At 41.6% G+C, this 25,331-nt stretch overlaps 2 protein-coding genes across 5 annotated transcripts in view; one reads left to right on the forward strand and one right to left on the reverse strand.

Moving 5' to 3' along the window:
- nlk2 (nemo-like kinase, type 2) overlaps positions 1-25,331 on the forward strand; it is a 209,145-nt gene that overhangs the window by 16,181 nt on the left and 167,633 nt on the right. The window lies entirely within an intron of this gene.
- LOC125889102 (uncharacterized) overlaps positions 8,761-25,331 on the reverse strand; it is a 75,653-nt gene continuing 59,082 nt past the window's right edge. For both annotated transcript variants that reach the window (XM_049576824.1, XM_049576825.1), the window contains one exon: positions 8,761-10,742. In XM_049576824.1, coding sequence (XP_049432781.1) covers positions 10,419-10,742 — 324 coding nt within the window. In that variant the 3' untranslated portion in view covers positions 8,761-10,418. The remainder of the gene's footprint in view (positions 10,743-25,331) is intronic.

Here is a 25,331-nt window from a genome sequence, read left to right on the forward strand (position 1 = left end):
GCATTAGGACAGGGTTAAAATAATCATTCATCCAATTAAATTGATCTTCTCTGGAATGACCCGATATTGATTCGTAAATTCCGAGATCAATCTTTTAATATACCCTTTTTCCTTTGGATGTTTGAAGCTTTAACCCCGTTAATCTCGCTGGTAATAAACGAGCCGCAGCGCTAAGTTATTAAAGATCGTAGTATTGAGAAGCTCCGACGTTACCAGCTCTTTTATCTGTAACTGTTAGCTTACTTTTTACTTTTGGGTGTAATTTATTATCATGCTGCATTATCTCTTCCTGCTGTCTGTGCGTCCTGGCTGCTGCGCCACTTTTACGCACACACACAAACATGGAGTAAAGATGCTGCAGTGGAGACAGAAGAGTGAAGATAGGTTGAGCTGAGGATAGCTACGCTTGTTACTGTGAGTGCAATAAAACCTTCACGAGGAAAAAGTTAAGACTTTATCAGTAAACCTCATCAGCAACATGTAAACATGTCGAAAAGTGATATTTCAATCTCTGTCCACAGTCTCTCATCCAGCACTGCCAATATTATGTTATAAACAAGCACAGAGCGCTTTCCAGCTAATAGCAAATTGTAACTATCAAGCTGAAACAACAGCAACTGTTTATGTTAAACAGTTTAGCTCAGTTTGTCTCGTATCTTAAAACTTACCGGTGGTCATTTGACCTGCCGGCAGTGAGTCTCTTCAGCAGCAGAGAAGGAGCAGAGAGGACAGCATGACTGATACTGACTGATGACTGTGTTCTTTATTCTTTCTAAACTTCACTCAGTATTGTGATATCAGGAATATGATTTATTTGGTGTTACGTGAGCGGTTATGTCAGTCGGAGGCCTCCACATGGGGAAGACAGACAGGACAGGGGAAAATGCCGACCAATCATTGCATTCGACAATGATTGGTCGGAGTTTTCTTAGAACCATATGACAATGGTATAATTATGAGTTTTTATCTCTGGTGGAATTCACTTACAGTTTAGTGTCATCAGCTTATTAATAGCATTTTAACCTAAACAACTGTGATTTTTGTCATTTTTGACTGTCTGTCTCTAGCTCTCTCTCTCGCTCTCTTTCTCCCTCTCTCTTTCTCTGTTTGCCTATCTGACTCTCTCAGTTTGCCTGTCTGTCTCTCTGTGTCTCTGTCTGTGCTTTTTTTTTTTTTTTTGTAACCAGTGAAATTTTGGGCTGATACCAGTGTTTCAAATATCAATTTGGCTGATAGCAGATACCGATACTCATTGTTTTATAGTTTTTTTTATTGCTCCTTTTGTGCCAGGTAAACAAAGAAATGTTTTAAAGCAATTCAGCCCTTCATTACACTACCTTTGAATGAACACAAATTCAAATATACAAATTTATGAAACAACCTTTAACCTCTAACCTTTCACATGAAAACCTCTTTAAAAAACAACTGCTTTAAAACCCTTTTTATATAATATGTTATAATTTCCTCTCTAATATTTATTTTATATAACAGTAAAAACATCAACATAGTTCTCCCTCAAACACCTGTACTTTTTCTTGTTGGTAAATGTAGGTTATCAATAAAAATCAAAACTTTTAAATTGCATTGTTAAAAATGTGAATATATAGTATAACTGAGCCGTCTGAGGCTGTGGATCAGTGCCAAGTTTTACCACTTTATCACGATTCCCTCTAACTTATATATATATATATATATATATATGTATATATATATATATATATATATATGTGTATATATATATATATGTATGCATATACATATACGTCAGTTTGTTGACGTTCATAATGAATCATCCTTATGTACCAAAGTTTGTTTTGGAGTTCCACAAGGTTCTGTGCTCGGACCAATCCTATTTACTCTATATATGCTTCCTTTAGGTAACATCATTAGAAATCACTCTAAAATTTCCATTGTTATGCGGATGATACACAGTTGTATTTACCGATGAAGCCAGAAGAAAGTAATCAATTAACTAAACTCCATAACTGCCTTAAAGGCATAAAAACTTGGATGAGCACCAATTTCCTGATGTTAAATTCAGACAAAACTGAAGTTATTGTTCTTGGCCCCAAACAACTCAGAGACTCTTTATCTGATGACACAGTTTCTCTAGATGGCATTGCTCTGGCCTCTAGCACTACCGTAAGAAACCTCGGAGTAATATTTGATCAAGATTTGTCTTTTTATTCTCATTTAAAACAAACCTTTCATCTGCGTAATATTGCGAAAATTAGGCCTATCCTGACCCGAAAAGATGAAGAAAAATTGGTCCACGCTTTTGTTACCTTTAGGCTGGATTACTGTAACTCTCTATTATCAGGTAGCTCTAGTAAGTCCTTAAAAACTCTCCAGCTAATTCAGAATGCAGCAGCACGTGTACTAACTAAGAAACGAGATCATATTTCTCCTGTTTTAGCTTCTCTGCACTGGCTCCCTGTAAAATCCAGAATTGAATTTAAAATCCTACTGTTAACTTATAAAGCTCTAAATGGTCAAGCTCCGTCATATCTTAGAGAGCTCATCGCCATATTATCCCACCAGAACACTGCGCTCTGAGAACGCAGGGTTACTCGTGGTCCCTAAAGTCTCCAAAGTAGATCAGGAGCCAGAGCCTTCAGCTATCAGGCTCCTCTCCTGTGGAATCATCTTCCTGTTACGGTCCGGGAGGCAGACACCGTCTCCACATTTAAGACTAGACTTAAGACTTTCCTCTTTGATAAAGCTTATAGTTAGGGCTGGCTCAGGCTTGCCCTGTACCAGCCCCTAGTTAGGCTGATTTAGGCCTAGTCTGCCGGAGGACCCCCTATAATACACCGGGCACCTTCTCTCCTTTTTTCTCTCTCCTTCTCTCTCTCTCTCTCTCTCTCTCTCTCTCTCTCTCGTATTCTATTACTGCATCTTGCTAACTCGGCCATTCTGGATGTCACTAACTCGGCTTCTTCTCCGGAGCCTTTGTGCTCCACTGTCTCTCAGATTAACTCATATCGCAGTGGTGCCTGGACAGCGTGACGTGTGTGGTTGTGCTGCTGCCGTGGTCCTGCCAGATGCCTCCTGCTGCTGCTGCCATCATTAGTCATTAATCATACTTCTGCTGTTATTATACACATATGATTATTGTCACACATGTATACTGCCAGATATTAATACATACTTTCAACATATTGTACCACAGTAGCCAGAACTATAACTATAATATTATTACTTTCAATAATGCTGTTGTAAGCTACTGTCATTACCTGCATCTCTCTGTCTCTCTCTCTCTCTTACTCTCTCTCTCTCTCTCTCTCTGTCTCATTGTGTCATACGGATTGCTGTTAATTTATTATGCTGATCTGTTCTGTACGACATCTATTGCACGTCTGTCTGTCCTGGAAGAGGGATCCCTCCTCAGTTGCTCTTCCTGAGGTTTCTACCGTTTTTTTTCCCCGTTGAAGGTTTTTTTTTGGGGGAGTTTTTCCTTATCCGCTGCGAGGGTCATAAGGACAGAGGGATGTCGTATGCTGTAAAGCCCTGTGAGGAAAATTTGTGTATGTATGTATGTATGTATGTATGTATATCTATATCTATATATATATATCTATATATATCTATATACAGTACAGGCCAAAAGTTTGGACACACCTTCTCATTCAATGCGTTTTCTTTATTTTCATGACTATTTACATTGTAGATACTCACTGAAGGCATCAAAACTATGAATGAACACATGTGGAGTTATGTACTTAACAAAAAAGGTGAAATAACTGAAAACATGTTTTATATTCTAGTTTCTTCAAAATAGCCACCCTTTGCTCTGATTACTGCTTTGCACACTCTTGGCATTCTCTCCATGAGCTTCAAGAGGTAGTCACCTGAAATGGTTTTCCAACAGTCTTGAAGGAGTTCCCAGAGGTGTTTAGCACTTGTTGGCCCCTTTGCCTTCACTCTGCGGTCCAGCTCACCCCAAACCATCTCGATTGGGTTCAGGTCCGGTGACTGTGGAGGCCAGGTCATCTGCCGCAGCACTCCATCACTCTCCTTCTTGGTCAAATAGCCCTTACACAGCCTGGAGGTGTGTTTGGGGTCATTGTCCTGTTGAAAAATGAATGATCGTCTAACTAAACGCAAACCGGATGGGATGGCATGTCGCTGCAGGATGCTGTGGTAGCCATGCTGGTTCAGTGTGCCTTCAGTTTTGAATAAATCCCCAACAGTGTCACCAGCAAAACACCCCCACACCATCACACCTCCTCCTCCATGCTTCACAGTGGGAACCAGGCATGTGGAATCCATCCGTTCACCTTTTCTGCGTCTCACAAAGACACGGCGGTTGGAACCAAAGATCTCAAATTTGGACTCATCAGACCAAAGCACAGATTTTCACTGGTCTAATGTCCATTCCTTGTGTTTCTTGGCCCAAACAAATCTCTTCTGCTTGTTGCCTCTCCTTAGCAGTGGTTTCCTAGCAGCTATTTGACCATGAAGGCCTGATTCGCGCAGTCTCCTCTTAACAGTTGTTCTAGAGATGGGTCTGCTGCTAGAACTCTGTGTGGCATTCATCTGGTCTCTGATCTGAGCTGCTGTTAACTTGCGATTTCTGAGGCTGGTGACTCGGATGAACTTATCCTCAGAAGCAGAGATGACTCTTGGTCTTCCTTTCCTGGGTCGGTCCTCATGTGTGCCAGTTTCGTTGTAGCGCTTGATGGTTTTTGCGACTCCACTTGGGGACACATTTAAAGTTTTTGCAATTTTCCGGACTGACTGACCTTCATTTCTTAAAGTAATGATGGCCACTCGTTTTCTTTAGTTAGCTGATTGGTTCTTGCCATAATATGAATTTTAACAGTTGTCCAATAGGGCTGTCGGCTGTGTATTAACCTGACTTCTGCACAACACAACTGATGGTCCCAACCCCATTGATAAAGCAAGAAATTCCACTAATTAACCCTGATAAGGCACACCTGTGAAGTGGAAACCATTTTTTTTTGTTAAGTACATAACTCCACATGTGTTCATTCATAGTTTTGATGCCTTCAGTGAGAATCTACAATGTAAACAGTCATGAAAATAAAGAAAACGCATTGAATGAGAAGGTGTGTCCAAACTTTTGGCCTGTACTGTGTGTGTGTATATATATATATATACACATATATATATATATGTATACAGTACAGGCCAAAAGTTTGGAGACATGCCATCCCATCCGGTTTGCGTTTAGTTGGACGATCATTTATTTTTCAACAGGACAATGACCCCAAATACACCTCCAGGCTGTGTAAGGGCTATTTGACCAAGAAGGAGAGTGATGGAGTGCTGCGGCAGATGACTTGGCCTCCACAGTCACCGGACCTGAACCCAATCGAGATGGTTTGGGGTGAGCTGGACTGCAGAGTGAAGGCAAAGGGGCCAACAAGTGCTAAACACCTCTGGGAACTCCTTCAAGACTGTTGGAAAACCATTTCAGGTGACTACCTCTTGAAGCTCATGGAGAGAATGCCAAGAGTGTGCAAAGCAGTAATCAGAGCAAAGGGTGGCTATTTTGAAGAAACTAGAATATAAAACATGTTTTCAGTTATTTCACCTTTTTTGTTAAGTACATAACTCCACATGTGTTCATTCATAGTTTTGATGCCTTCAGTGAGAATCTACAATGTAAATAGTCATGAAAATAAAGAAAACGCATTGAATGAGAAGGTGTGTCCAAACTTTTGGCCTGTACTGTATATATATATATAAAAAACTCATTACTGCATTAACTAATGTTATTAATGTACCTGTATAGTCTCACCCATAAACCAAATGTAAAAAAAAGAGCAACATAGCACTGCAGAACAACAGGCCTGGTGAACATTAATATATGAAAAATAAATCTCACTGATTTCCACTCAATTACAGTAACAGATCAAACAAACTGAAGTGAACATGTTGTTCACTATTCCTGCTTCAACTTCCAGACTGTGGTTGGGGAGGACAGAGGAGCCTAAAAAAAGTAATTTTGTTTTGTCCTTATTTTTTAAAAGTTGTGTTATATTACATCACAATGTTTAAGTCAGTCATTCAGCCCTAATATCTCAGTACAGTATACACTGTTTCTATGCTGTTTCTTTGTCATATTAAACAGACCCACTTTCAAGGCATGTCACTCTACATACCTGCTGCCACATGTCACCCTCGCTTATTCCGTTCTGAAAACCTGCTCCTCTACCATCCAGACCTACTTATCAGGAATCAGCTTTTTCATCGAAGTAGTTGCTGGCAGACAGTGTCTTTCTACATCCCATTTTCATGTTTCTATACTAATTAAAGGCTTATGAAAACGGGAACACACTCTTTCAGGAAAACACTTACCTTCAGTCAGGTTTACTTCACTCTAGAATCTATGGGTCTCATTCACCAACCGTTCTGAAGAAGAAATTTCTTCTTCAAATCGACTTGTGCAGTTTTCAAGAAGATGCTGCCATTCACCAATGTTTTCTTATCTGGGATTTGTTCTTAGGTAAGAACAGAGTCTACTAATACTCAAGACCACTCTTAAACACATTTTGTGCTGACATGTTTGTACAGAATATTTGGTTATTGTGTTTTCTTAAATGCTACAGTAGTGTAATATTATAGGATTTATATTACAATAATATATTTAAAATTTTTTACAAAAAGCATTATGGCCTTTTAAAATAACCACTACACTAACTCTTCAATTCACATCAGTTATGTTAATGGGAACCACGCCGTCTAATAAGTAGTGATTGATCACGCCACAATATTACACTGAAGGGCTGGGCAGGTGCGACAAAAAAAGACAAAAAAGCATTCCATGTAAGTAATTATAATAATAGGCTGACTTAGCCTACAGAAACCTTGCGTTAGTCCACCTTTACCTGCTCTCCCCCTCTGTCTGTCTCTCCTCTTCTCTTTCTGCTTCTCTTTTAACACAGATGCGCGCACCTTACAGAGCACTGCAATGCTCGTCTCTGTCCTCAGTCCTGACATCTGTGCTACTATTATTCATAAAGTTTGTGATTCACTGGTCAGTTGGTTCATTTACAGGTGTTTTTAGCATCACATGCATTTGTTACCTCAGCCAAGGAGGTTATGTTTTCGGAGGCGTTGGTCTGTTTGTCTGTTTGTTTGTCTGCACAATAACTCAAAAATTTATGAACGGATTTTGATGAAATTTTCAGGAAAGGTAGATAATGGGACAAGGAACAGATGATAAAATGTTGGTAGCAGGATTTTTGGGGGATCAGTGCGCACGAGTCAGTGTTACTGATTGCTACTTTTCGGACCATGACATAGTGGGTGTATCACTGAAGTTGTAAATATATTCTGTTGCTCTTTATTGCTAAATATTGTTGTAATTCTAAAGTTGAAATGAATGTTCTGTGTTGGAAAAAAAGAAAGTGAAAAACACAAAAAAAACCCATATTATATTCTGTGTTGGTACAAAATAAAAATGAAATAAATTCACCACAGTGTCTTCATGGTGAAGGCATATATAACCTAATAATGACAGTGATGCAAATAACCTAATTGTGATGCAGGTCTCAAAATCTGATGCAGAGGGGGAGGGAATATCACCTACTTGGCGGAGGTCTGCACACTCTGAGTGCATTCTAGTTTGTATTATTTTATATCGACTCCTGCTGCTCCTTAATAGCCTGTGACAGCTTGTTGTTGACTCTCTGCAGAATCACCTCTACTTCAAAACAAAAGGATTTATGTTTGGAGTCTGGTGCCTCACCCTCTTTGGACTTTCGGTTGTGCACTCTTGACTTAATTTCTCTTAACTCTTTCTTCTTAAGTGTCTGTGTCTGTGCACACGGCCCTGCAGTCTCATGCCCTTTTATGGGGATTTGTGGGCATTTACCTATGCTAAATAGGATCAGCTGGCATGAGCTGTCAGCTCATGAGGACAATGGGATTCACCATGATAAGAACACGGGTGCGAACAATCTGCCATTTAAGAATACGTCGTGAATCTGACGTCAACTTTTTGTTGGACTTTTCTTAAAAGCAAGTTTTAGAAAAAGCTTGCGAAAATATTGGCGGCTGAGGCCTCATGTTCTTGCTGGCTTTTTTGCGCCAATGACATCACCATTCATACGTCGGTATCTCTTACATTTACACCCCAGAGAAGTAAAACCAACCAGCTGGGAGCTTCATTTCCCATTTACATGTTCGGTGAAGACTCCTATCTCAGCCTATTTGAGCTGCTGATGAAATGCAATATTTTAGGGTATGCCACCAAGGCCTCACCACAATATCCTCTTTTTCTCAATTAAACAGGAAGAATGGCCACTCGATTCTGGTTTCACAAGCATTTTAACCAAGTCTTATGCATCTCTGGCACATCTTCAGAAAACCAATTCCAGCCATTTTTTCCACATTGGACTGCTATTCCTGATTCTACCTAAATGACTTTTAGTTCAAACAGCTCTGTCATGTTGTCTCTCTCACTCTATATCGGTGATGCATGGTGTAATGCACAATTTAACAGCAGCATTAAACAAGTGTGAATTCCTGTAGCTTCAACCTCCATACTAGGGCTGGGTATTGTAAAGAACCTCACGGTTCGATTTGATTTTGATTCTTTAGGTAGCAATTTGATTCGATATCGATTTAAACACTTCAATATTGATTCAGTAATAAGTAGAAATACACAAATAATTCATTAGAGTACCTGTTGATGATTTCAAAAATAATTATTTGTTTATTTTCATGCCCATATGAACAGCCATGATATAACTCATAACATTTTTTTTAGCAATAAAACATCTGACAATAAAGAATTAGCACAATAATATGTGTGCTGGAGTACAAAAGTAAAAAAATATGACAATACTGTATTAAAACTTAAGTGCATACTTAAATTATATTTCTATTCTCTTGGCAATTGTGTTGTAACTCATACAACATTTCTGAGCAATAAAACATCTGAATACAAAGCATTAACACAATATTACTAATGCTGAGTATGGAGTACAAAAGTAAAAAACAACAGTACTCTATTAAAACTAAAGTGCATGTAAACTTTAAATGTAATGTAATGTTGTATGTAGAATTATATTTATACTTATACTTTACTCTTGAAACTGTGATATAACTCACATAACATTATTGAACAATAACACATCAGAATTAAGTGCCTTCATTTCTGGTTACATACTAGATGTGCACATGTAGATTTTTGTTTAGGAAAATCAGCTGGTCTACATGTTCAGGCCTCAGTGCACTTCTCTGGGCTGTGACAATAGTTGGGTTTCCATCCAAATGTATCGAAAATTTTAAGCGAATTTTGTGAAAATGCGCCAAAGAAAATACAAATTTATGCACGGTTCCATTCATTATTGTTTTGCGAGTATTGGGAGTCAACAGGTCGAGCAGAAGGTGGCGCTTCTCATAAAAAATGAAAATGCAAAAAACACCCGTAGAAGAAGAGGGTGCCATGAGATGACGTCATTGAGAGCGTCTCATGTCCACAACTAATGTAAACAATTACCGGCACATCTATGACTACAACGAGATGGAGAGATTCCTTGGGAACTTCTTGGCTATTGTGAGAGCTCTCATCACACTCATATCAGCGTTGTCGGCGTAGCCTACATAATGCCGTGATGTCTGTTAGGGATGTCCCGATCCAGCTTTTTCACTACCGATCCGATACTAATATTACAGCCTTGTGTTTTGGCCGATACCGATACCGATCCGATCCAAGCATATATTATACATATTCACTTATTTTGTTGTCAGTCATGTCAGAAAAGGTTTGATCAAGCAAAGAACAACTACTTAATCAGGTTAGTTAGAATGATCCACAACAGTTGGTATGAGAAACTGACCTGTTTATTGTTAACAGGGTTAAATAAACAAACTTTAAACTTGAACATTAACATTAAATAAAAAATATAGCTGGTTTGCTTTGACTGCTTTGGCACCTTAATAAATAGAAAATGAATCAACACAAGAAACAAAAAACAGCAGAAAACAAATAGTCAGTTAACTAAATTGACCGCTACTCTTCCTACCCTCTGTGTATCTGCCGTCTGCATGCTGGCCTGGTGGATTGATAGTAAGAGCTGGAGCGGATCACTGGAATGGACTGCTTGAATCGCGGAGCGCTGGGCTGGCCGGAAAACCTGGCACGGACTCCGTGAAAAACTGGATCGGAGTTCATGGAGCGTCATTTTTCCATGCAGTCCGATCCGATGCCGATGCCCGTTTTTTGCTAATATTGGCGGCCGATACCGATCTAAATATCGGATCGGGACATCCCTAATGTCTGTGTTGGTACACCAGGCAGCGCACATGATGCAGTGGTATTCAACACATCCAGTCTATTCAGGTAAGTTGTGAAATAGCCTACCTGACACTGGAGTAATTACCTCTCTCTAAGTTCACACAGGTGTGTGTGAAGTAGAAGTAGGATTCGGTAGCCTACGTCATTGTTTATTTGCTAAATCTGTTTCCATTGCTAAAAGTTGCATTTTCCTAATATCGATAGGCAGACATTTCCACCCCCTCCAAGCATAAAAACTTTTTTGCATATTTCGGCCTTTTTCCGAATTTCTCATCACCTCATCTAATGCCTTGTCATTTGCGGTTCTGGACACTGCTACTGGAGTGTATGTGTTCCACAGGAGATCAGCCAGAGCACAAGAGTCCCTTGCTTTCTTTGATGGGGGTCCAGGGTCATCAGCTGGCTCTGCCTGCTGCTCCAGCACCTCACGTGCCTCACTGTATGCTGCATTTATTGGTCCACTCTGCTGAAAAAGTAAATGAATCACATTAATAAAGAATAGCTTTATAATTTTATAATTATACAATTAGTTTCAAATCCATTGTGTGTGTGTGTGTGTGTGTATATATATCTATATATATCTATATCTATATATATATATATATATATATATATATATAGATGTATGTGTAATCACATCAGGACGTCATCTGTTAAAAGCCTCCCATTGTCGGATATGACATGAAACTACTCCAGTTAGCTCAATCATGTTGTAACTAAGACATCCGCTGGAAAAAATATTTTTTTCCACGGACCATTTATTGAGTTACTGAGTTACTACAGACAGCGCTAATGGCTTACAGCTAACGGTGTCCCTACGCCCCTACGTCGCCCCGGTCAAAATGGTAGCGATTATGTCACATCCAGAGCCTGGTAACTTTACAGGAACCTTCCTCCTACTCCGCTCTCTCAGTGGAGACACGGCGGTTGAGAGGGCTGAGTGAGATGTTCCCGTAGTAGTTCCTGCTCCCCAAATAGTACCAGGAACTTCTTCAGTGGAAACGGGCCTAATGAGACTGACAGCAAGTAGCATGTTGGTGGCATTATCTGTGACAATTGCCGGTACTTTCTCCATTAATCCCCATTCATTTATTGCCTCTGTCAACAAGTTTGCTATGTTGCTCCCTGTGTGGCTTTCGTGCAGGGCTCTGGTCTGCAGAACATTTGACACTAATGCCCACTCATTAGAAATGAAATGAGAAGTGATAGTTACGTAGGGGTCAGTCGCTCTGGAAGTCCAACCATCACATGTAAGAGCCACTGTCTCTGCCAACTTCAACGACTCCAAAACTGCTGTCTTTACCTCTGTGTACACCTTCGGGACGGCGATTTCAGAGTTCGAGTGTGTTGTGCCGTACAAGGATTTATAACAAAGGCCTACACTTTATCCATAAACTTTTGGGCCTACATGTAACAATCAAAGCCTGAGACCACATGTTGGCGCCCAAAAGAACAAAGGAATCAGTCAACCCCCTTTCTCTGTGTGAATCAGCTGATTCAACCCCAACACAGCACCCCAGCTGACCAGCAGAGGTCCCTCGAAATACACAGCTCCCATTGGGTGAAATCCGCCACGGCCAACCCCGCACCGGTGACGTCACGCCGGGGTATATCATCACAGAGCGTACCTGAGGGAAACGCTTCTGGCTGTGATCCTCATAGCTAATAGAAGTACCCACAACTGTTCCTAAAGCTTAGCAACTCGTCCCACGTGGCGAACGCTTTAGAAAGAGTTATTACTGTGCACAGTTAGACGCGTTTTAGGCCTATGGATTTCCCTCGCTGGTCGAGCTGATCTCCTCTCCTCTCCCTCACTCTGTGCGCCGAGGAACACAGAATAGCCCGGTACGAGACCACGGATTGACCCTCTCACCCGGATGCCCGCGGATGCGGTTTGGTAGATAACAAGGACTGCCTGCTTCAAGAAGAAGGACAAGGACCCCCTTCTTTCCCCGAGTGATTCCCTGCTACGAGCCGGAATTAACTCGCCTCGTCAGAGACTTGCCCCCTCGCCGAGGACCCGTTAGCCACTGTGAGCCGCTAACCACTTCACCTCCGCCGTAACAAAGGACGCACGAGGAACGACCGACACATCACTCCACCTTCTGCAACAGTAAGAGGCTTTAGCTCTGGGCAGATAGTAGTTAGTGTGTGTTTTCTTTTTAAGTTTGTAAGGGCTTGTTGATACGGACCACCGCGTCCGATTTTGGCTGCATTGATATTGTAAAAATATTGCCTGTGTTGCTGCTGTCTGTTATTCTCCTGCCCGTTTGTGTCTGCTTGTAATACGCCGTGATCCGACCTCGTCGGACCGCTATTGTGTCGCCCCACACGCGGGATTGATCAGTACTTCGGCTGTGTTGGTTCAATGTCTAGATTCACGCCGCTCACCAGCTGAGCCGAGCGCGTCTCTGCGTAACACAGACGGGTTACTGCATCTCAATACCGCCTGCGTGACCACACTTCTGAGTGCTTCCCTTTCTCTCTTCCTCTCTTCCACTAACCTACACTTGGAGCCGAGCAATTTGAACTTCCCTCTCTACCGGCTCCCCTCCTTTTTTTGAGTCACGTGCTTTCTTGGCGAGCCGCCATTGCGTGACGTAGCTTGCAGCGTCACAGCCGCCATCTTGCTACGCTCACACGCCTCTCCCTCTCTCACACACCCACTTTCTTCCACACCCTCTCTCTCACACACACATACATACACATACACACACACACACACACACATTCTCGCTCACTCACCCACTTTCTCCCACACTCTCATACACACCCACATACACACCCACACACACACACACAGACACACACACACACACACACACACACACCCTTCTTGATGCTTGCTGGTTGATTCGGTAATGTTTTATAGTTGATAGGGTTTATAGAGCAATGTTGATGTTGGTTGTAAATTAATGTCATCAGTGTGAATAAACCCTGTTATACTGCAAAGAGAAGTTGCTTTGGTTTTTCATTGTATACTGTGATGAAGCTGGTTGACAAAGTCAGTGCCTGAGCTCCACTCCTTCCTGTTCATCTTATAGTTGCTGATATCTCCCTAGAATTAGCTTCCTAAGTGAACACTCTTGAGACTGAATTTACGTCTGATCATTGGTCCGGTTTTCCCGGTGGTGCCCCGCTGTAAGCTAATTCGATTATTATGCTTATGTAATAATTAATTAATTATTAATTAATTAATCAAATATTTTAATAATCCATAATTAATATTAATAATTATGAATTATTGCCAATGATCATATTTAGCTCCTCCTCTTCCCAACAAGTGTGTGTAGCATCTTCTGAAAACCTGCGTTTTCCACGACACTGTGCGGCCGTAGGTCCTTGCATATGAAAACAGCCACAGACTCTGTTACCTTCTGTGTGCGGACAGAGCTTGGCCGCAGTTTGCACAGAAAGGATGTGTCGAGTTGCATCTGTTTTGGTTTAGCCACAGGTTGCTGCAGAACATCAGCATGGTGTCGGCTAAGATGGTTGCACAGGTTCGTGGTATTATTGCAGTATTTTAGTACTGCCTGGCACAGCTTACACACGACTTGACTCTTGTCTGTTACCTGTTGTGTTCCGGGTTTACATTTAAATCCAAAGTGACCCCAAATGTCTGATTTTGAAGTCTAAGGCACCTACTTAATGCTGCTGCTACTTGCTTTGTTGCTTGCCATGTTGTTGCAATGCATTGATGAATCGATATTTTTACCCACCCCTACTCCATACCAAATTTCAGCCTTGTAGGGAAAAAACTGTGGCTGCCATAGTGTGGGGAAATTTTTGTGGACTGACTGACCAACAGAGGTGCTGATCACAGCTAAAAAGACAGAACACCGACTCTTAAACTGCTTCTGCGAAGATGATGGTTTATTTAATGTGTGAGTCTCATACATAACTATTTTCAGTAAATTTCAGAGTCAGTAACCTTCCTTCCCTGTGCTGCTCTGTGATCTCGTAGAAAAGAGAAACCACTTTTATCTGTGAGGTTGTCCTCAACTTTGACATTTTTCATGTTTTTGGTTGTCTTTCTAATCTGATGTACTCCACAAACTTTTCCCTGCTCTTTTGTAGCAGACAGCTGGGAGTAGCTGGCTATCTTCAGCACAGACCTCCTCCTCTTCCTTTTCCTCTCATCTTTGTGACAGCTGCTCCTGTCTCGCTCTGTATTCAGTCTCATCTGTGTCTTTGTCTCTGTTTTCCTCCTTGAGAAAATTCTTAGACTTGTTACGTTTTCATAGAATTTCCCTTAAAGATAAAACTAGGTCCTTGTAAAGATGAATTACTCACAGAGCATCTTAGACCTTAATACAGCCTTTAAGGTGAAAAACTGTTAGGAGCAGGGAGAAGGACTTCGAACGCCGGAATTCCACTGGATGCATGTCCGTTGCGGAACGGCAGCACTGGTTATCCGCTGTGTGCTCCGCCGTCCGTCAACACCCACCAGCTGCGTTTGCTGTGCAGAGCGGTGCAGCTCCATGATTAGTATCTCCTCGTCCATGGTGTCAAGGGGATGAAATGACATCTGAAAACCTCTGACCTGTTGACTTCAGGCCTGCCTCTGCCCGTTATGTAGTTTTCAAGGTGTAGTGCAGGGAAATATGATCCACCGTGAACACTGTGTATTTTATTTTGAAAATTAACCGGATGTTTTATTTTGTTTCTGTGCACGACTTCCTGCCCTGCATGATCTGCTCTGCACTGAATTGCTGCGTTGTGCTCCGGCGTCCGGCAAAAATAGAAGTCCTGCGTATCTGTTGCGGGGCTCCGGAGTGCCGCAGCAGAGACGGAGCAGCACAGCCGCAGCCGGTGGAAACATACACATTGACTAGAATTGAAATTGGGAGTAAGAGGCTAAAGAGTTTCTGAAGCAGAGGAGAAAATGGTGGAAACAGAAAAAGGTAGGAAAAGTATTCTCCAAATGCTGGATGACAGTGAAACATCTCTGCAGTAGATTGACAGTAATCAAAAAAATGTCAAAGTGGAAACAATCAGAGAAAAAAATGAGTGCACAAAACGTGGGCGTAGAATTTACTGGGGCTGTAGTCTCTTGGTCGACTAGTCGATTATTTGGTCGCTATGGTCTTGTCTGACCAAATTCTCATTGGTCGAATAATCACTGTGTTACTTTCATAAGGAGAAAAGTGCTACATCAACAGCTTTCCACAATTAATCCATTATTTCCTGCGGCAGGGGGACAGGCTAAGTTACTTGTGAAAATGGGGGTGTTTTCAAAACACCCCTGTTGACAGAATGTTGGACTCGCCTACCCTCACACTCAGCGTCGCGGTGACGCAGACCTCCTGTCTGTTTCTGTAAGCTGAAACCATTTCCCTCAGTGGAAACAAAGCTTGTATTTAGCCTACTTGTATTTCACAGAAAGAAACAATAAATTGTGAAGACAGTAAAGCCTCCACTAAAATAGCATTTTAAGTCTTGGGTGTGATCCATCCTTCAGGGATTATACTTCGGGATTTATCCTGGCTTCATATGAGCAGAGGAAATCTCCGCTCATCGCAAGGCTAATTTATACAATGTAAAATGCCCTAGGCTGGCGCTAATAAGGTTAGCATGTTTTATTTGCTTGGAAAATGTGTTAAGTATAAGACAGTTGTTTTGTTGGTGAATGTTGTGAGTTGTAATGGAGCCAAATTATGATGGGTTACCTTTGTTAGATGCTGCTGTTGTCCCTGGTTTTATATGAGAAGAGGAAAAGATCGCTAGACACTAGGCTAATTTATACAATGTAAAACGCCATAGACTTGTGCTAACAACGTTAGCATGTTGTATTGGTGGGGGAAATGTGTCCAGATAAAGACAAGCGTTTGTCTGTCAGTTCTGTGATTTGTGGGAGTGGGGGGCTACTTGCAACAGGGGAAGCGGGCTGGCACCAGAACCAGCCATTGTGGGAGCAAGCCCTAAGCACAGTGCCGTGGCAACAGAAAAGCTGGAATCCTCCCAGAACACAATGTAAAATCCATTTTTTCCCCTTCCTTTTCTTTTTCAGTTTTTAATTACTGTTAAGTGGGATCTGACACCTTTCGTGGGCAACAACCAGACCCTCTTGAGGGTGTTTACTCACCTTGATGAGCAGCCGACTTATGTTTGCTATGTTATGTATTCCAATAGTTTCTTAAAGGTTGAGAGGGGGTGTTGAGAGGGGTATGGTACTGATGGTATATGATCGTGTGTGTGTGTGTGTGTGTGTGTGTGTGTGTGTGTGTGTGTATGTATGTGCGTGAGGGGCAGAGCATGTGAGCGGAGCGGGGAGCGGGAGGTTTTTGTGTTGAGCGAGGAGCGGCTGTTTTTTTAAAAGGTGGAGTGGAGCCTTATCTCTTGCTCCAATTTCGCTCCGGTCGCTCATGCCCCATCCAAAATGCATCTTTGCACCTGCGCACACCCACACTATTTTCTTTCAAAACTATGGAGTTTACTGTGTACTTCAGAAAAGAAACTGAGAAGAGAAGCAGCGGTACCTTGGAGAATGGTCCCTAACTGCGGGGAGAGGTGAGAGGGCTTCGGAGGTCGGCTGCTTAACCTGGTCTGTCTCCTCCACACTTTGACTATTTCCACCCTGCCAGTGGTACCGTGTAGAACGGTCCCTAACTGCGGGGAGAGGCGAGAGGGCTTCCCCGGACAATCTACCAAGCTCATGTTTTATTGGTGCCGTAGCATTGTTCCAACCTCTCATTGTTCTGACCTCTCATTAGTCAGATGTCCCGTTGTTCCGATATGTGATTATTACTGTAGCCTATTTGTGTACCATAGAGGATCAGCAACGCAACAAAAGTAGGCTACTGGTCGAGATACAAGTGTCATAGAGAGGAGAGAATGAAACACCATAACCTCCTGTTATTAACTCTGGGGTCAGGGTTGTGTGGGGAGCTCTCTGCAGTGCTGAACGGCTCCCAGCGGGCGTATTTCTGCCTTGATGGTGTGCCGCGACCGGCTCTGGGTCAACTGGGAAAGGCTTGAGGCGAAGCAGGCTCACGGCTTATGTGTTTGCCACTTTCTTTTTCATTTTAACCCACACCATGATTTTTTCCTGACCCTAACCAAGTGGTTTTTGTGCCTAAACCTAACCAGACCTTAATCACAGGGCATCATGAACAATGGGTTTAATATGGTCGGAACAATGGGATGTCGGACCAATGGGCTGTCGGAAAAATGGGCAGACCCCGTTTTATTTGTGAATAGAAGATTACAGGTTAGGGTAGTACGACGCAGTTATTTTGAGCGGAGTGGTGAGCAAGTGGAGCGGGATAAAATTTATGATGGAGCGGAGTGAAGAATGCGCAGAACCAAGCGGAGTGGACGAGCGGCGCAAAGTGACAGGTCTGCGAGCGAGGAGCGGAAATTTTCACCCGCTCCGCTCCACTCTGCTCACATGCTCTGGTGAAGGGGGAGAGTTGCTGTAATGTTTTTGTGCAATGAGTGTAACTGTGCGTTCACACCAGGCGCGAGTGAAGCAAATTACTCACGCATAACGCAAGTGACACGCTGTGCGTAACGCGTGAGTTTGGACACCGGACCATTTTGTTAATTTACATGAGTAGCGAGCCCGCCAATTTTTACTAGATAACAACATCTGGCCCACCATTCTCTCCTCAACCATGGCTGAGATAACCACCATCGCTGCTTTGTACCTGCTCTGGAAGTCCCAGATGCGTCGTAGGGCCAAACACCGTTGTTTTTGAGTTCACCCTATCCTGCAGAAGCACATCAAGCTCGGCGAGTTTCAGCACCTCCTCCAGGAACTCCGTCTGGATGATAGCCGCTTTCAGCGGTACTTCAGGCTGACCAGTCTCCTCGGCGACTTTCACCCAAGCCTGCTCCTTTTTGTTGCGGTCTCTGTAGAATAGACATGTAGTGCCATATAAGTCCGGGTAGCCGCACACCGCAATGATAAATTTCTCCTCCATCTTGGCACCAACAACTGGACTTCAGGGCATCAAGACGTGATGTTGGGAGAATCTCAACACTGATTGGCTTTCGCGGCACAGTGTCATGCGAATTCGCCTCAAAAGTTCAATATTTTCAACTCGAGCGATGAGGCGATGGGCGCGAATTGTCTAATGGCGTCTTTGCATTGACATTGTATGTAATCTCGACGGGCGAATTTGCGAATTTGCGCTCGGTGTGAACGCACAGTAAGAGAGATTAATGATTGAAATGAAGACAACTGGTGTAAAAAGGAGGAAATGATAGGGTCAGATTCATGTTAGTGAAAATATAGTGGTAGTACTGATAATGATAAATCCATTGATGATGGCAATAACAATTTCACTAAGGGGGTAACATGACCATGATAATCACAAAAATAATTAAAAAAAAAAGGGAGAAAAGACAAAAACAAAACACTTTTTGTCGTCATCACTGTCATAACATCAATAATAATGATAACAATGATAATAATAATGATGATGATGATAAAAATAATAATAATAATAATGATAATAATGATAATGATAATAGTGATAAATTCTATAGTAATAACAATATTACTGTACAATCTTGCCACCAACTCTAGCTGACGTGCTGACGTATTGCGGTAAGCGAGTTGTGTCATTTCCGGTGTTTCTGTGACAGCGTCTCTGTACTGCTCTGGTGAATTCCACTTGCCTGCTTTCTCACCTCAGTTGCTTTAACGTCTACTTCAAGTCATAACCCACACTGGTTCTGTTTAAGCACCTATAGCTCTCCTCCTTTCTACGACTTTCTCGCTAATCTCTTAGCTGTTGTTTGCACGCTCTTAGCCTTGGTAGCTACATTAGCTTAGCCATGGCTTCTCCTTCTCCTGCCCTCTGTTGCCCGGTGTGTCAAATGTTCAGTTATGCCTCTGCCTCCTTTAGCGACAGTGGTAATTGTAACAAGTGTAGCTTATTTGCTGCGTTGGAGGCGAGGCTTAGTGAATTAGAAGCGCGGCTCCGCACCATGGAAAACCATTCAGCAGCTGCGGTAGTTATCCAGTCCCCTGTAGCCGGTGCGGAGCCACATAGCCTAGCCTTAGCCACTGCTAACTGTCCTCCGGTAACTCCCGTTCAGCCGGGAGGTTGGGTTCTGATTCGCCAGAAGCACAGCTCCAAGCCGAAGCCCACGGCTCACCACCAGCCTGTTCACGTTTCCAACCGCTTTTCCCCACTCAGCGACACACCCGCTGAGGATAAAACTCTGGTTATTGGCAGCTCTATTCTGAGAAACGTGAAGTTAGCAACACCAGCGGCCATAGTCAAATGTATTCCTGGGGCCAGAGCGACATTGAATCTAATTTAAAACTGCTGGCTAAAGCTAAACGTAGATTCAGTAAGATTGTTATTCACGTCGTCAATGACACCGTTACGCCAATCGGAGGTCACTAAAATTAATATTGCTTGGTGTGTGAATACGCAAAAGCGATGTCGGACTCCGTAGTTTCTCTGGACCCCTCCCAAATCTGACCAGTGATGACATGTTTAGCCGCATGTCATCATTTAACCGCTGGCTGTCCAGGTGGTGTCCAGCAAAGCGATGTGGGTTTTGTTAATAATTGGCAAACTTTCTGGGGAAAACCTGGTCTTATTAGGAGAGGCGGCATTCATCCCACTTTGGATGGAGCTGCTCTCATTTCTAGGAACCTGGCAAACTTTATTAGTAATTTCCCTGACAACCCAGAGTTGAGATCAGGACTCAGAGTCGCAGTCCTAAACGCCTCTCTGAGCTTCTAGTTCAGTTACCCAGCCATAGTTTTAATAGTTTTATACAAGCGGTGTCTGTCCCCGACCGCCTAAATTATCTAAATCTAAAATTAAACAAAGAGGAGTTGTGCATAACAACCTCATAAAAATTAAAACCTCTTCTGTGACAGAAAGACAAAACAGGAGAATTAAATGCGGACTGTTAAATATCAGGTCTCTATCGTCTAAAGCAGTGTTAGTAAGCGAATTAACATCAGATAATCATATTGATTTACTCAGTCTCACTGAAACCTGGCTGTGTCCAGATGAATATGTTAGTCTAAATGAGTCCACTCCTCCCAGTCATAATAATACCCACATTCCTCGAGGCAGCGGCCGAGGAGGGGGAGTTGCAGCCATTTATAACTCTAGTCTGTTAATCAGTCCTAAACCTAAACTAGATTATAATTCATTTGAAAGCCTCGTTCTTAGTCTTTTACATCCGACCTGGAAAACCTCGCAGCCACTTTTATTTGTTATAGTGTACCGTGCTCCTGGCCCGTATTCTGAATTTTTATCTGAATTCTCAGAGTTTTTATCCAGTTTAGTTCTTAAATCAGATAAAGTTATTATTGTAGGCGATTTTAACATTCATGTCGCTGTTGATAATGACTCCCTGGCTACCGCGTTTATCTCATTATTAGACTCCATTGGCTTCAGTCAGGGTGTACATGAACCTACTCATTGTTTTAACCATACCCTTGATCTAGTTCTGACGTATGGAATTGAAATTGATAACCTAAAAGTCTTTCCACAGAATCCTCGCTATCGGATCATTATCTGATTACTTTTGATTTCTTTTTACTCGATTACGCCACTCAGCAACAGTTACTACACTAGATGTTTATCAGATAGTGCTGTCATAAAACTTAAGGAAAAGATTACTGTCGTTAAATTCAATACCAATACCTTCAGTAACAGAGGTTTCCCGTGCCGACTTTAACCTCTCCCGAATTGATCATTTTGTTGATAGCACCGTAGGCTCGCTACGAACAACGCCGACTCTGTAGCTCCTCTTAAAAAGAAGTTAAAAAAGCAAAGAAAGTTCGCTCCTTGGTATAACTCTCAAACCCGTAAGTTAAAACAAATATTGCGAAAATTTGAAAGGAATTGGCGATTAACCAAACTGGAAGAATCTCGTTTAATCTGGACAGACAGTCTCAAAACTTATAAGAGGGGCCTCCGCAATGCCAGAGCAAACTATTACTCAGCTCTAATAGAAGACAATAAGAACAACCCCAGGTTTCTTTTCAGCACTGTAGCCAGGCTGACTGAGAGTCAGAGCTCTATTGAGCCTCGTATTCCCTTAGCCCTTAGCAGTAATGATTTTATGAGCTTTTTTAATGACAAAATTCTAACTATTAGAGGCAAAATTCATGACCTCCTGCCCTCAGATAGTACCTATCTAACCTCAAACACAGCTGTAAAATCTAATATATATTTAGATTGCTTCTCCCCAATTTCTCTTCAAGAATTGACTGCAGTGATTTCTTCATCCAAATCATCAACGTGTCTCTTAGACCCCATCCCAACTAGGCTACTTAAGGAGGTCTTACCTATAGTTAACACTCATATATTAGATATGATCAATATATCCTTATTAACAGGTTATGTACCACAGTCTTTTAAGGTAGCTGTAATTAAACCTTTACTAAAAAAGCCCACCCTGGATCCAGAGGTGTTAGCCAACTATAGACCAATATCTAATCTTCCCTTTATGTCAAAGATCCTTGAGAAAACAGTCGCAGACCAGCTGTGTGATTTTCTCCAGGATAATAATTTATTTGAGGAATTTCAGTCAGGATTTAGAGTGCATCATAGCACTGAGACAGCTCTAGTTAAAATTACAAATGACCTTCTGATTGCTTCAGACAAAGGACTCGTCTCTGTGCTTGTTTTATTAGATCTTAGTGCGGCGTTTGACACAATTGACCATCAAATTCTGCTGCAGAGACTGGATCACTTAATTGGCTTAAAAGGTTCAGCACTAAGCTGGTTTAAATCTTATTTATCTGATCGTTTTCAATTTGTTGACGTTCGCAATGAACCATCCTTACGTACTAAAGTTTGTTTTGGAGTTCCATGAGTTCTGTGCTCGGACCAATCCTATTTACTCTATATATGCTTCCGTTAGGTAACATCATTAGAAATCACTCTATAAATTTCCATTGTTATGCGGATGATACTCAGTTGTATTTATCAATGAAGCCAGAAGAAAGCAATCAATTAACTAAACTCCATAATTGCCTTAAAGACATAAAAACTTGGATGAGCACCAATTTCCTGATGTTAAATTCAGACAAAACTGAAGTTATTGTTCTTGGCCCCAAACAACTCAGAGACTCTTTATCTGATGACATAGTTTCTCTAGATGGCATTGCTCTGGCCCCTGCCACTACCGTAAGAAACCTCGGAGTAACATTTGATCAAGATTTGTCTTTTAATTCTCATTTAAAGCAAACCTCACGGACTGCATTTTTTCATCTGCGTAATATTGCGAAAATTAGGCCTATCCTGACCCGAAAAGATGCAGAAAAATTGGTCCACGCTTTTGTTACCTCAAGGCTGGATTATTGTAACTCTCTATTATCAGGTAGCTCTAGTAAGTCCTTAAAAACTCTCCAGCTAATTCAGAATGCAGCAGCACGTGTACTAACAGGAACTAATAAACGCGATCATATCTCTCCTGTTTTAGCTTCTCTGCACTGGCTCACTGTAAAATCCAGAATTGAATTTAAAATCCTACTGTTAACTTATAAAGCTCTAAATGGTCAAGCTCCATCATATCTTAGAGAGCTCATAGTGCCATATTATCCCACCAGAACACTGCGCTCTGAGAACGCAGGGTTACTCGTGGTCCCTAAAGTCTCCAAAAGTAGATCAGGAGCCAGAGCCTTTAGCTATCAGGCTCCTCTCCTGTGGAATCATCTTCCTGTTACGGTCCGGGAGGCAGACACCGTCTCCACATTTAAGACTAGACTTAAGACTTTCCTCTTTGATAAAGCTTATAGTTAGGGCTGGCTCAGGCTTGTCCTGTACCAGCCCTTAGTTAGGCTGACTTAGGCCTAGTCTGCCGGAGGACCCCTCTATAATACACCGGGCACCTTCTCTCCTTCTCTCTCTCTCTCTCTCGTATCCTATTACTGCATCTAGCTAACCCGGCCATTCTGGATGTCACTAACTCGGCTTCTTCTCCGGAGCCTTTGTGCTCCACTGTCTCTCAGATTAACTCATATCACAGCGGTGCCTGGACAGCATGACGTGTGTGGTTGTGCTGCTGCCGTGGTCCCGCCAGATGCCTCCTGCTGCTGCTGCCATCATTAGTCATTAGTCATACTTCTTCTGTTATTATACACATATGATTATTGTCACACATGTATACTGCCAGGTATTAATACATACTTTCAACATATTGTACCGCAGTAACCAGAACTATAACTATAATATTATTACTTCCATTAATGTTGTTGTAAGATACTGTCATTACCTGCATATCTCTCTCTCGCTCTCTCTCTCTCTCTCTCTCTCTCTCTCTCTCTCTCTCTCTCTCTCCCTGTGTCATATGGATTACTGTTAATTTATCATGTTGATCTGTTCTGTACGACATCTATTGCACGTCTGTCCGTCCTGGAAGAGGGATCCCTCCTCAGTTGCTCTTCCTGAGGTTTCTACCGTTTTTTTTCCCCCATTAAAGGGGTTTTTTTGGGGAGTTTTTCCTTATCCGCTGTGAGGGTCTTAAGGACAGAGGGATGTCGTATGCTGTAAAGCCCTGTGAGGCAAATTGTGATTTGTGATATTGGGCTTTATAAATAAAATTGATTGATTGATTGAATTCCATTAGTAATGGCACTGGCAATAGTGACTGAAAATAATAGTATTAATAATACTACTACTAATAATAATGGTGATACTTATGAGATTCTGATACTGATAAATACTATAATTATAACAATAATACCATACAATAATAATACCAGCCATGGCAATAACATTATTAATATCAGTGATCCTAATAGCGACATTGATAATAATAATAATGATAACAACAACTACAACAATAATGATAGTGTGATAATACTGACAGCAAAAACAACATTGATTATGATAATAATAATAATTCTCATAACAGTAGAAATATAGTTAGGATTGTGACAGTAGTAATAATAAAAGAGAGCAAATATATAGTAGTAAACAATCATTTTTTTATTTCTGTATTTTTGTTTGTTCGTTCATTTGTTTTCTCCTCCTTCCCTCTAATCCATCCAAGTCATTATCACTGCTATCCCTATATTTAAATAGGTATACGTAAATAGATAATTGATGAGATAAGATTTGGTGTTGCACTTACTGAGCTACTGTCCCTTTATTTTTGAGTATGAGTATGTATGTATGTATGTATGTATGTATGTGTGTGTGTAAGTATTTATGAATGTGAATGTTGATGTGTTGCCTAGTAAACAGTGTGGGGGGAGATGTGGCAGCCCAGGAAAGCAGAGAGTGATTCAGTGACTTCTTTCCAAAATCGTTGAATAGTAGTGCAGTGCCGGATTGCATGAATGCACTGTCCAGGCTGTTTTGAGTGCAGTTAGTACGGATTTCTGAAGTGAATCCAGTTTTAAAAATTTTCTGCCCAGTGATGTGAATACTGTGGAGTATCTTGTATGGTATTAGCTGTAGATTTGGGTTTTTTGACACGATGTTTAGACAAATTTAGTTTCAGAAGTTGGCACCAGGAGCAATGGACAGATCTTTTTCCTACTTTGTTTATGGTATGGATAGTGTTTCATAAGACTGTGAGATTATTCTGTGTATTTTTTAAAGGAGATTTTTTTGTGGAATGGATGTTTATTAATAATAGTAATAGCAATAGTAATAGTAAAACTTTATTTATATTGCACCTTTTTTTAACACAGCTTACAAAGTGCTTTACATTGACATTGGGACACAAAGAGAACACAAAAACCATAAAAGACACATTCAAGAACACATACAGACATCACACACACAAACGAGCACAGCAAATATACAGTCATCACCCAGTGCACACACAATTTAGTAGGTTTAGAAGTAGGTTTTTAGGTGTTTTTTGAAAGTCAACAGACTCAGCTGATATAATGGAAGTGGGGAGATTGTTCTAAAGTCTGGGTGCCAGGGCAGCAAAAGCACAGTCGCCTTTGGTTTTTAGTTTGGACAACAGGTTTTGGTGGGAAGACCTAAGTGACCGCTCGGTAGTATACAGGCTTAGTAGCTTGGAAATTTAGGCAGGAGCTAAACCGTGTAAGGCCTTATAAGTGATTAAAAGAAACTTGAAATCAATCCTGAGCTTCATTAGCAGCCAG

Source organism: Epinephelus fuscoguttatus, linkage group LG5 (assembly GCF_011397635.1).
Source record: "Epinephelus fuscoguttatus linkage group LG5, E.fuscoguttatus.final_Chr_v1".
NCBI classification, from domain to species: Eukaryota; Metazoa; Chordata; class Actinopteri; order Perciformes; family Serranidae; genus Epinephelus; species Epinephelus fuscoguttatus.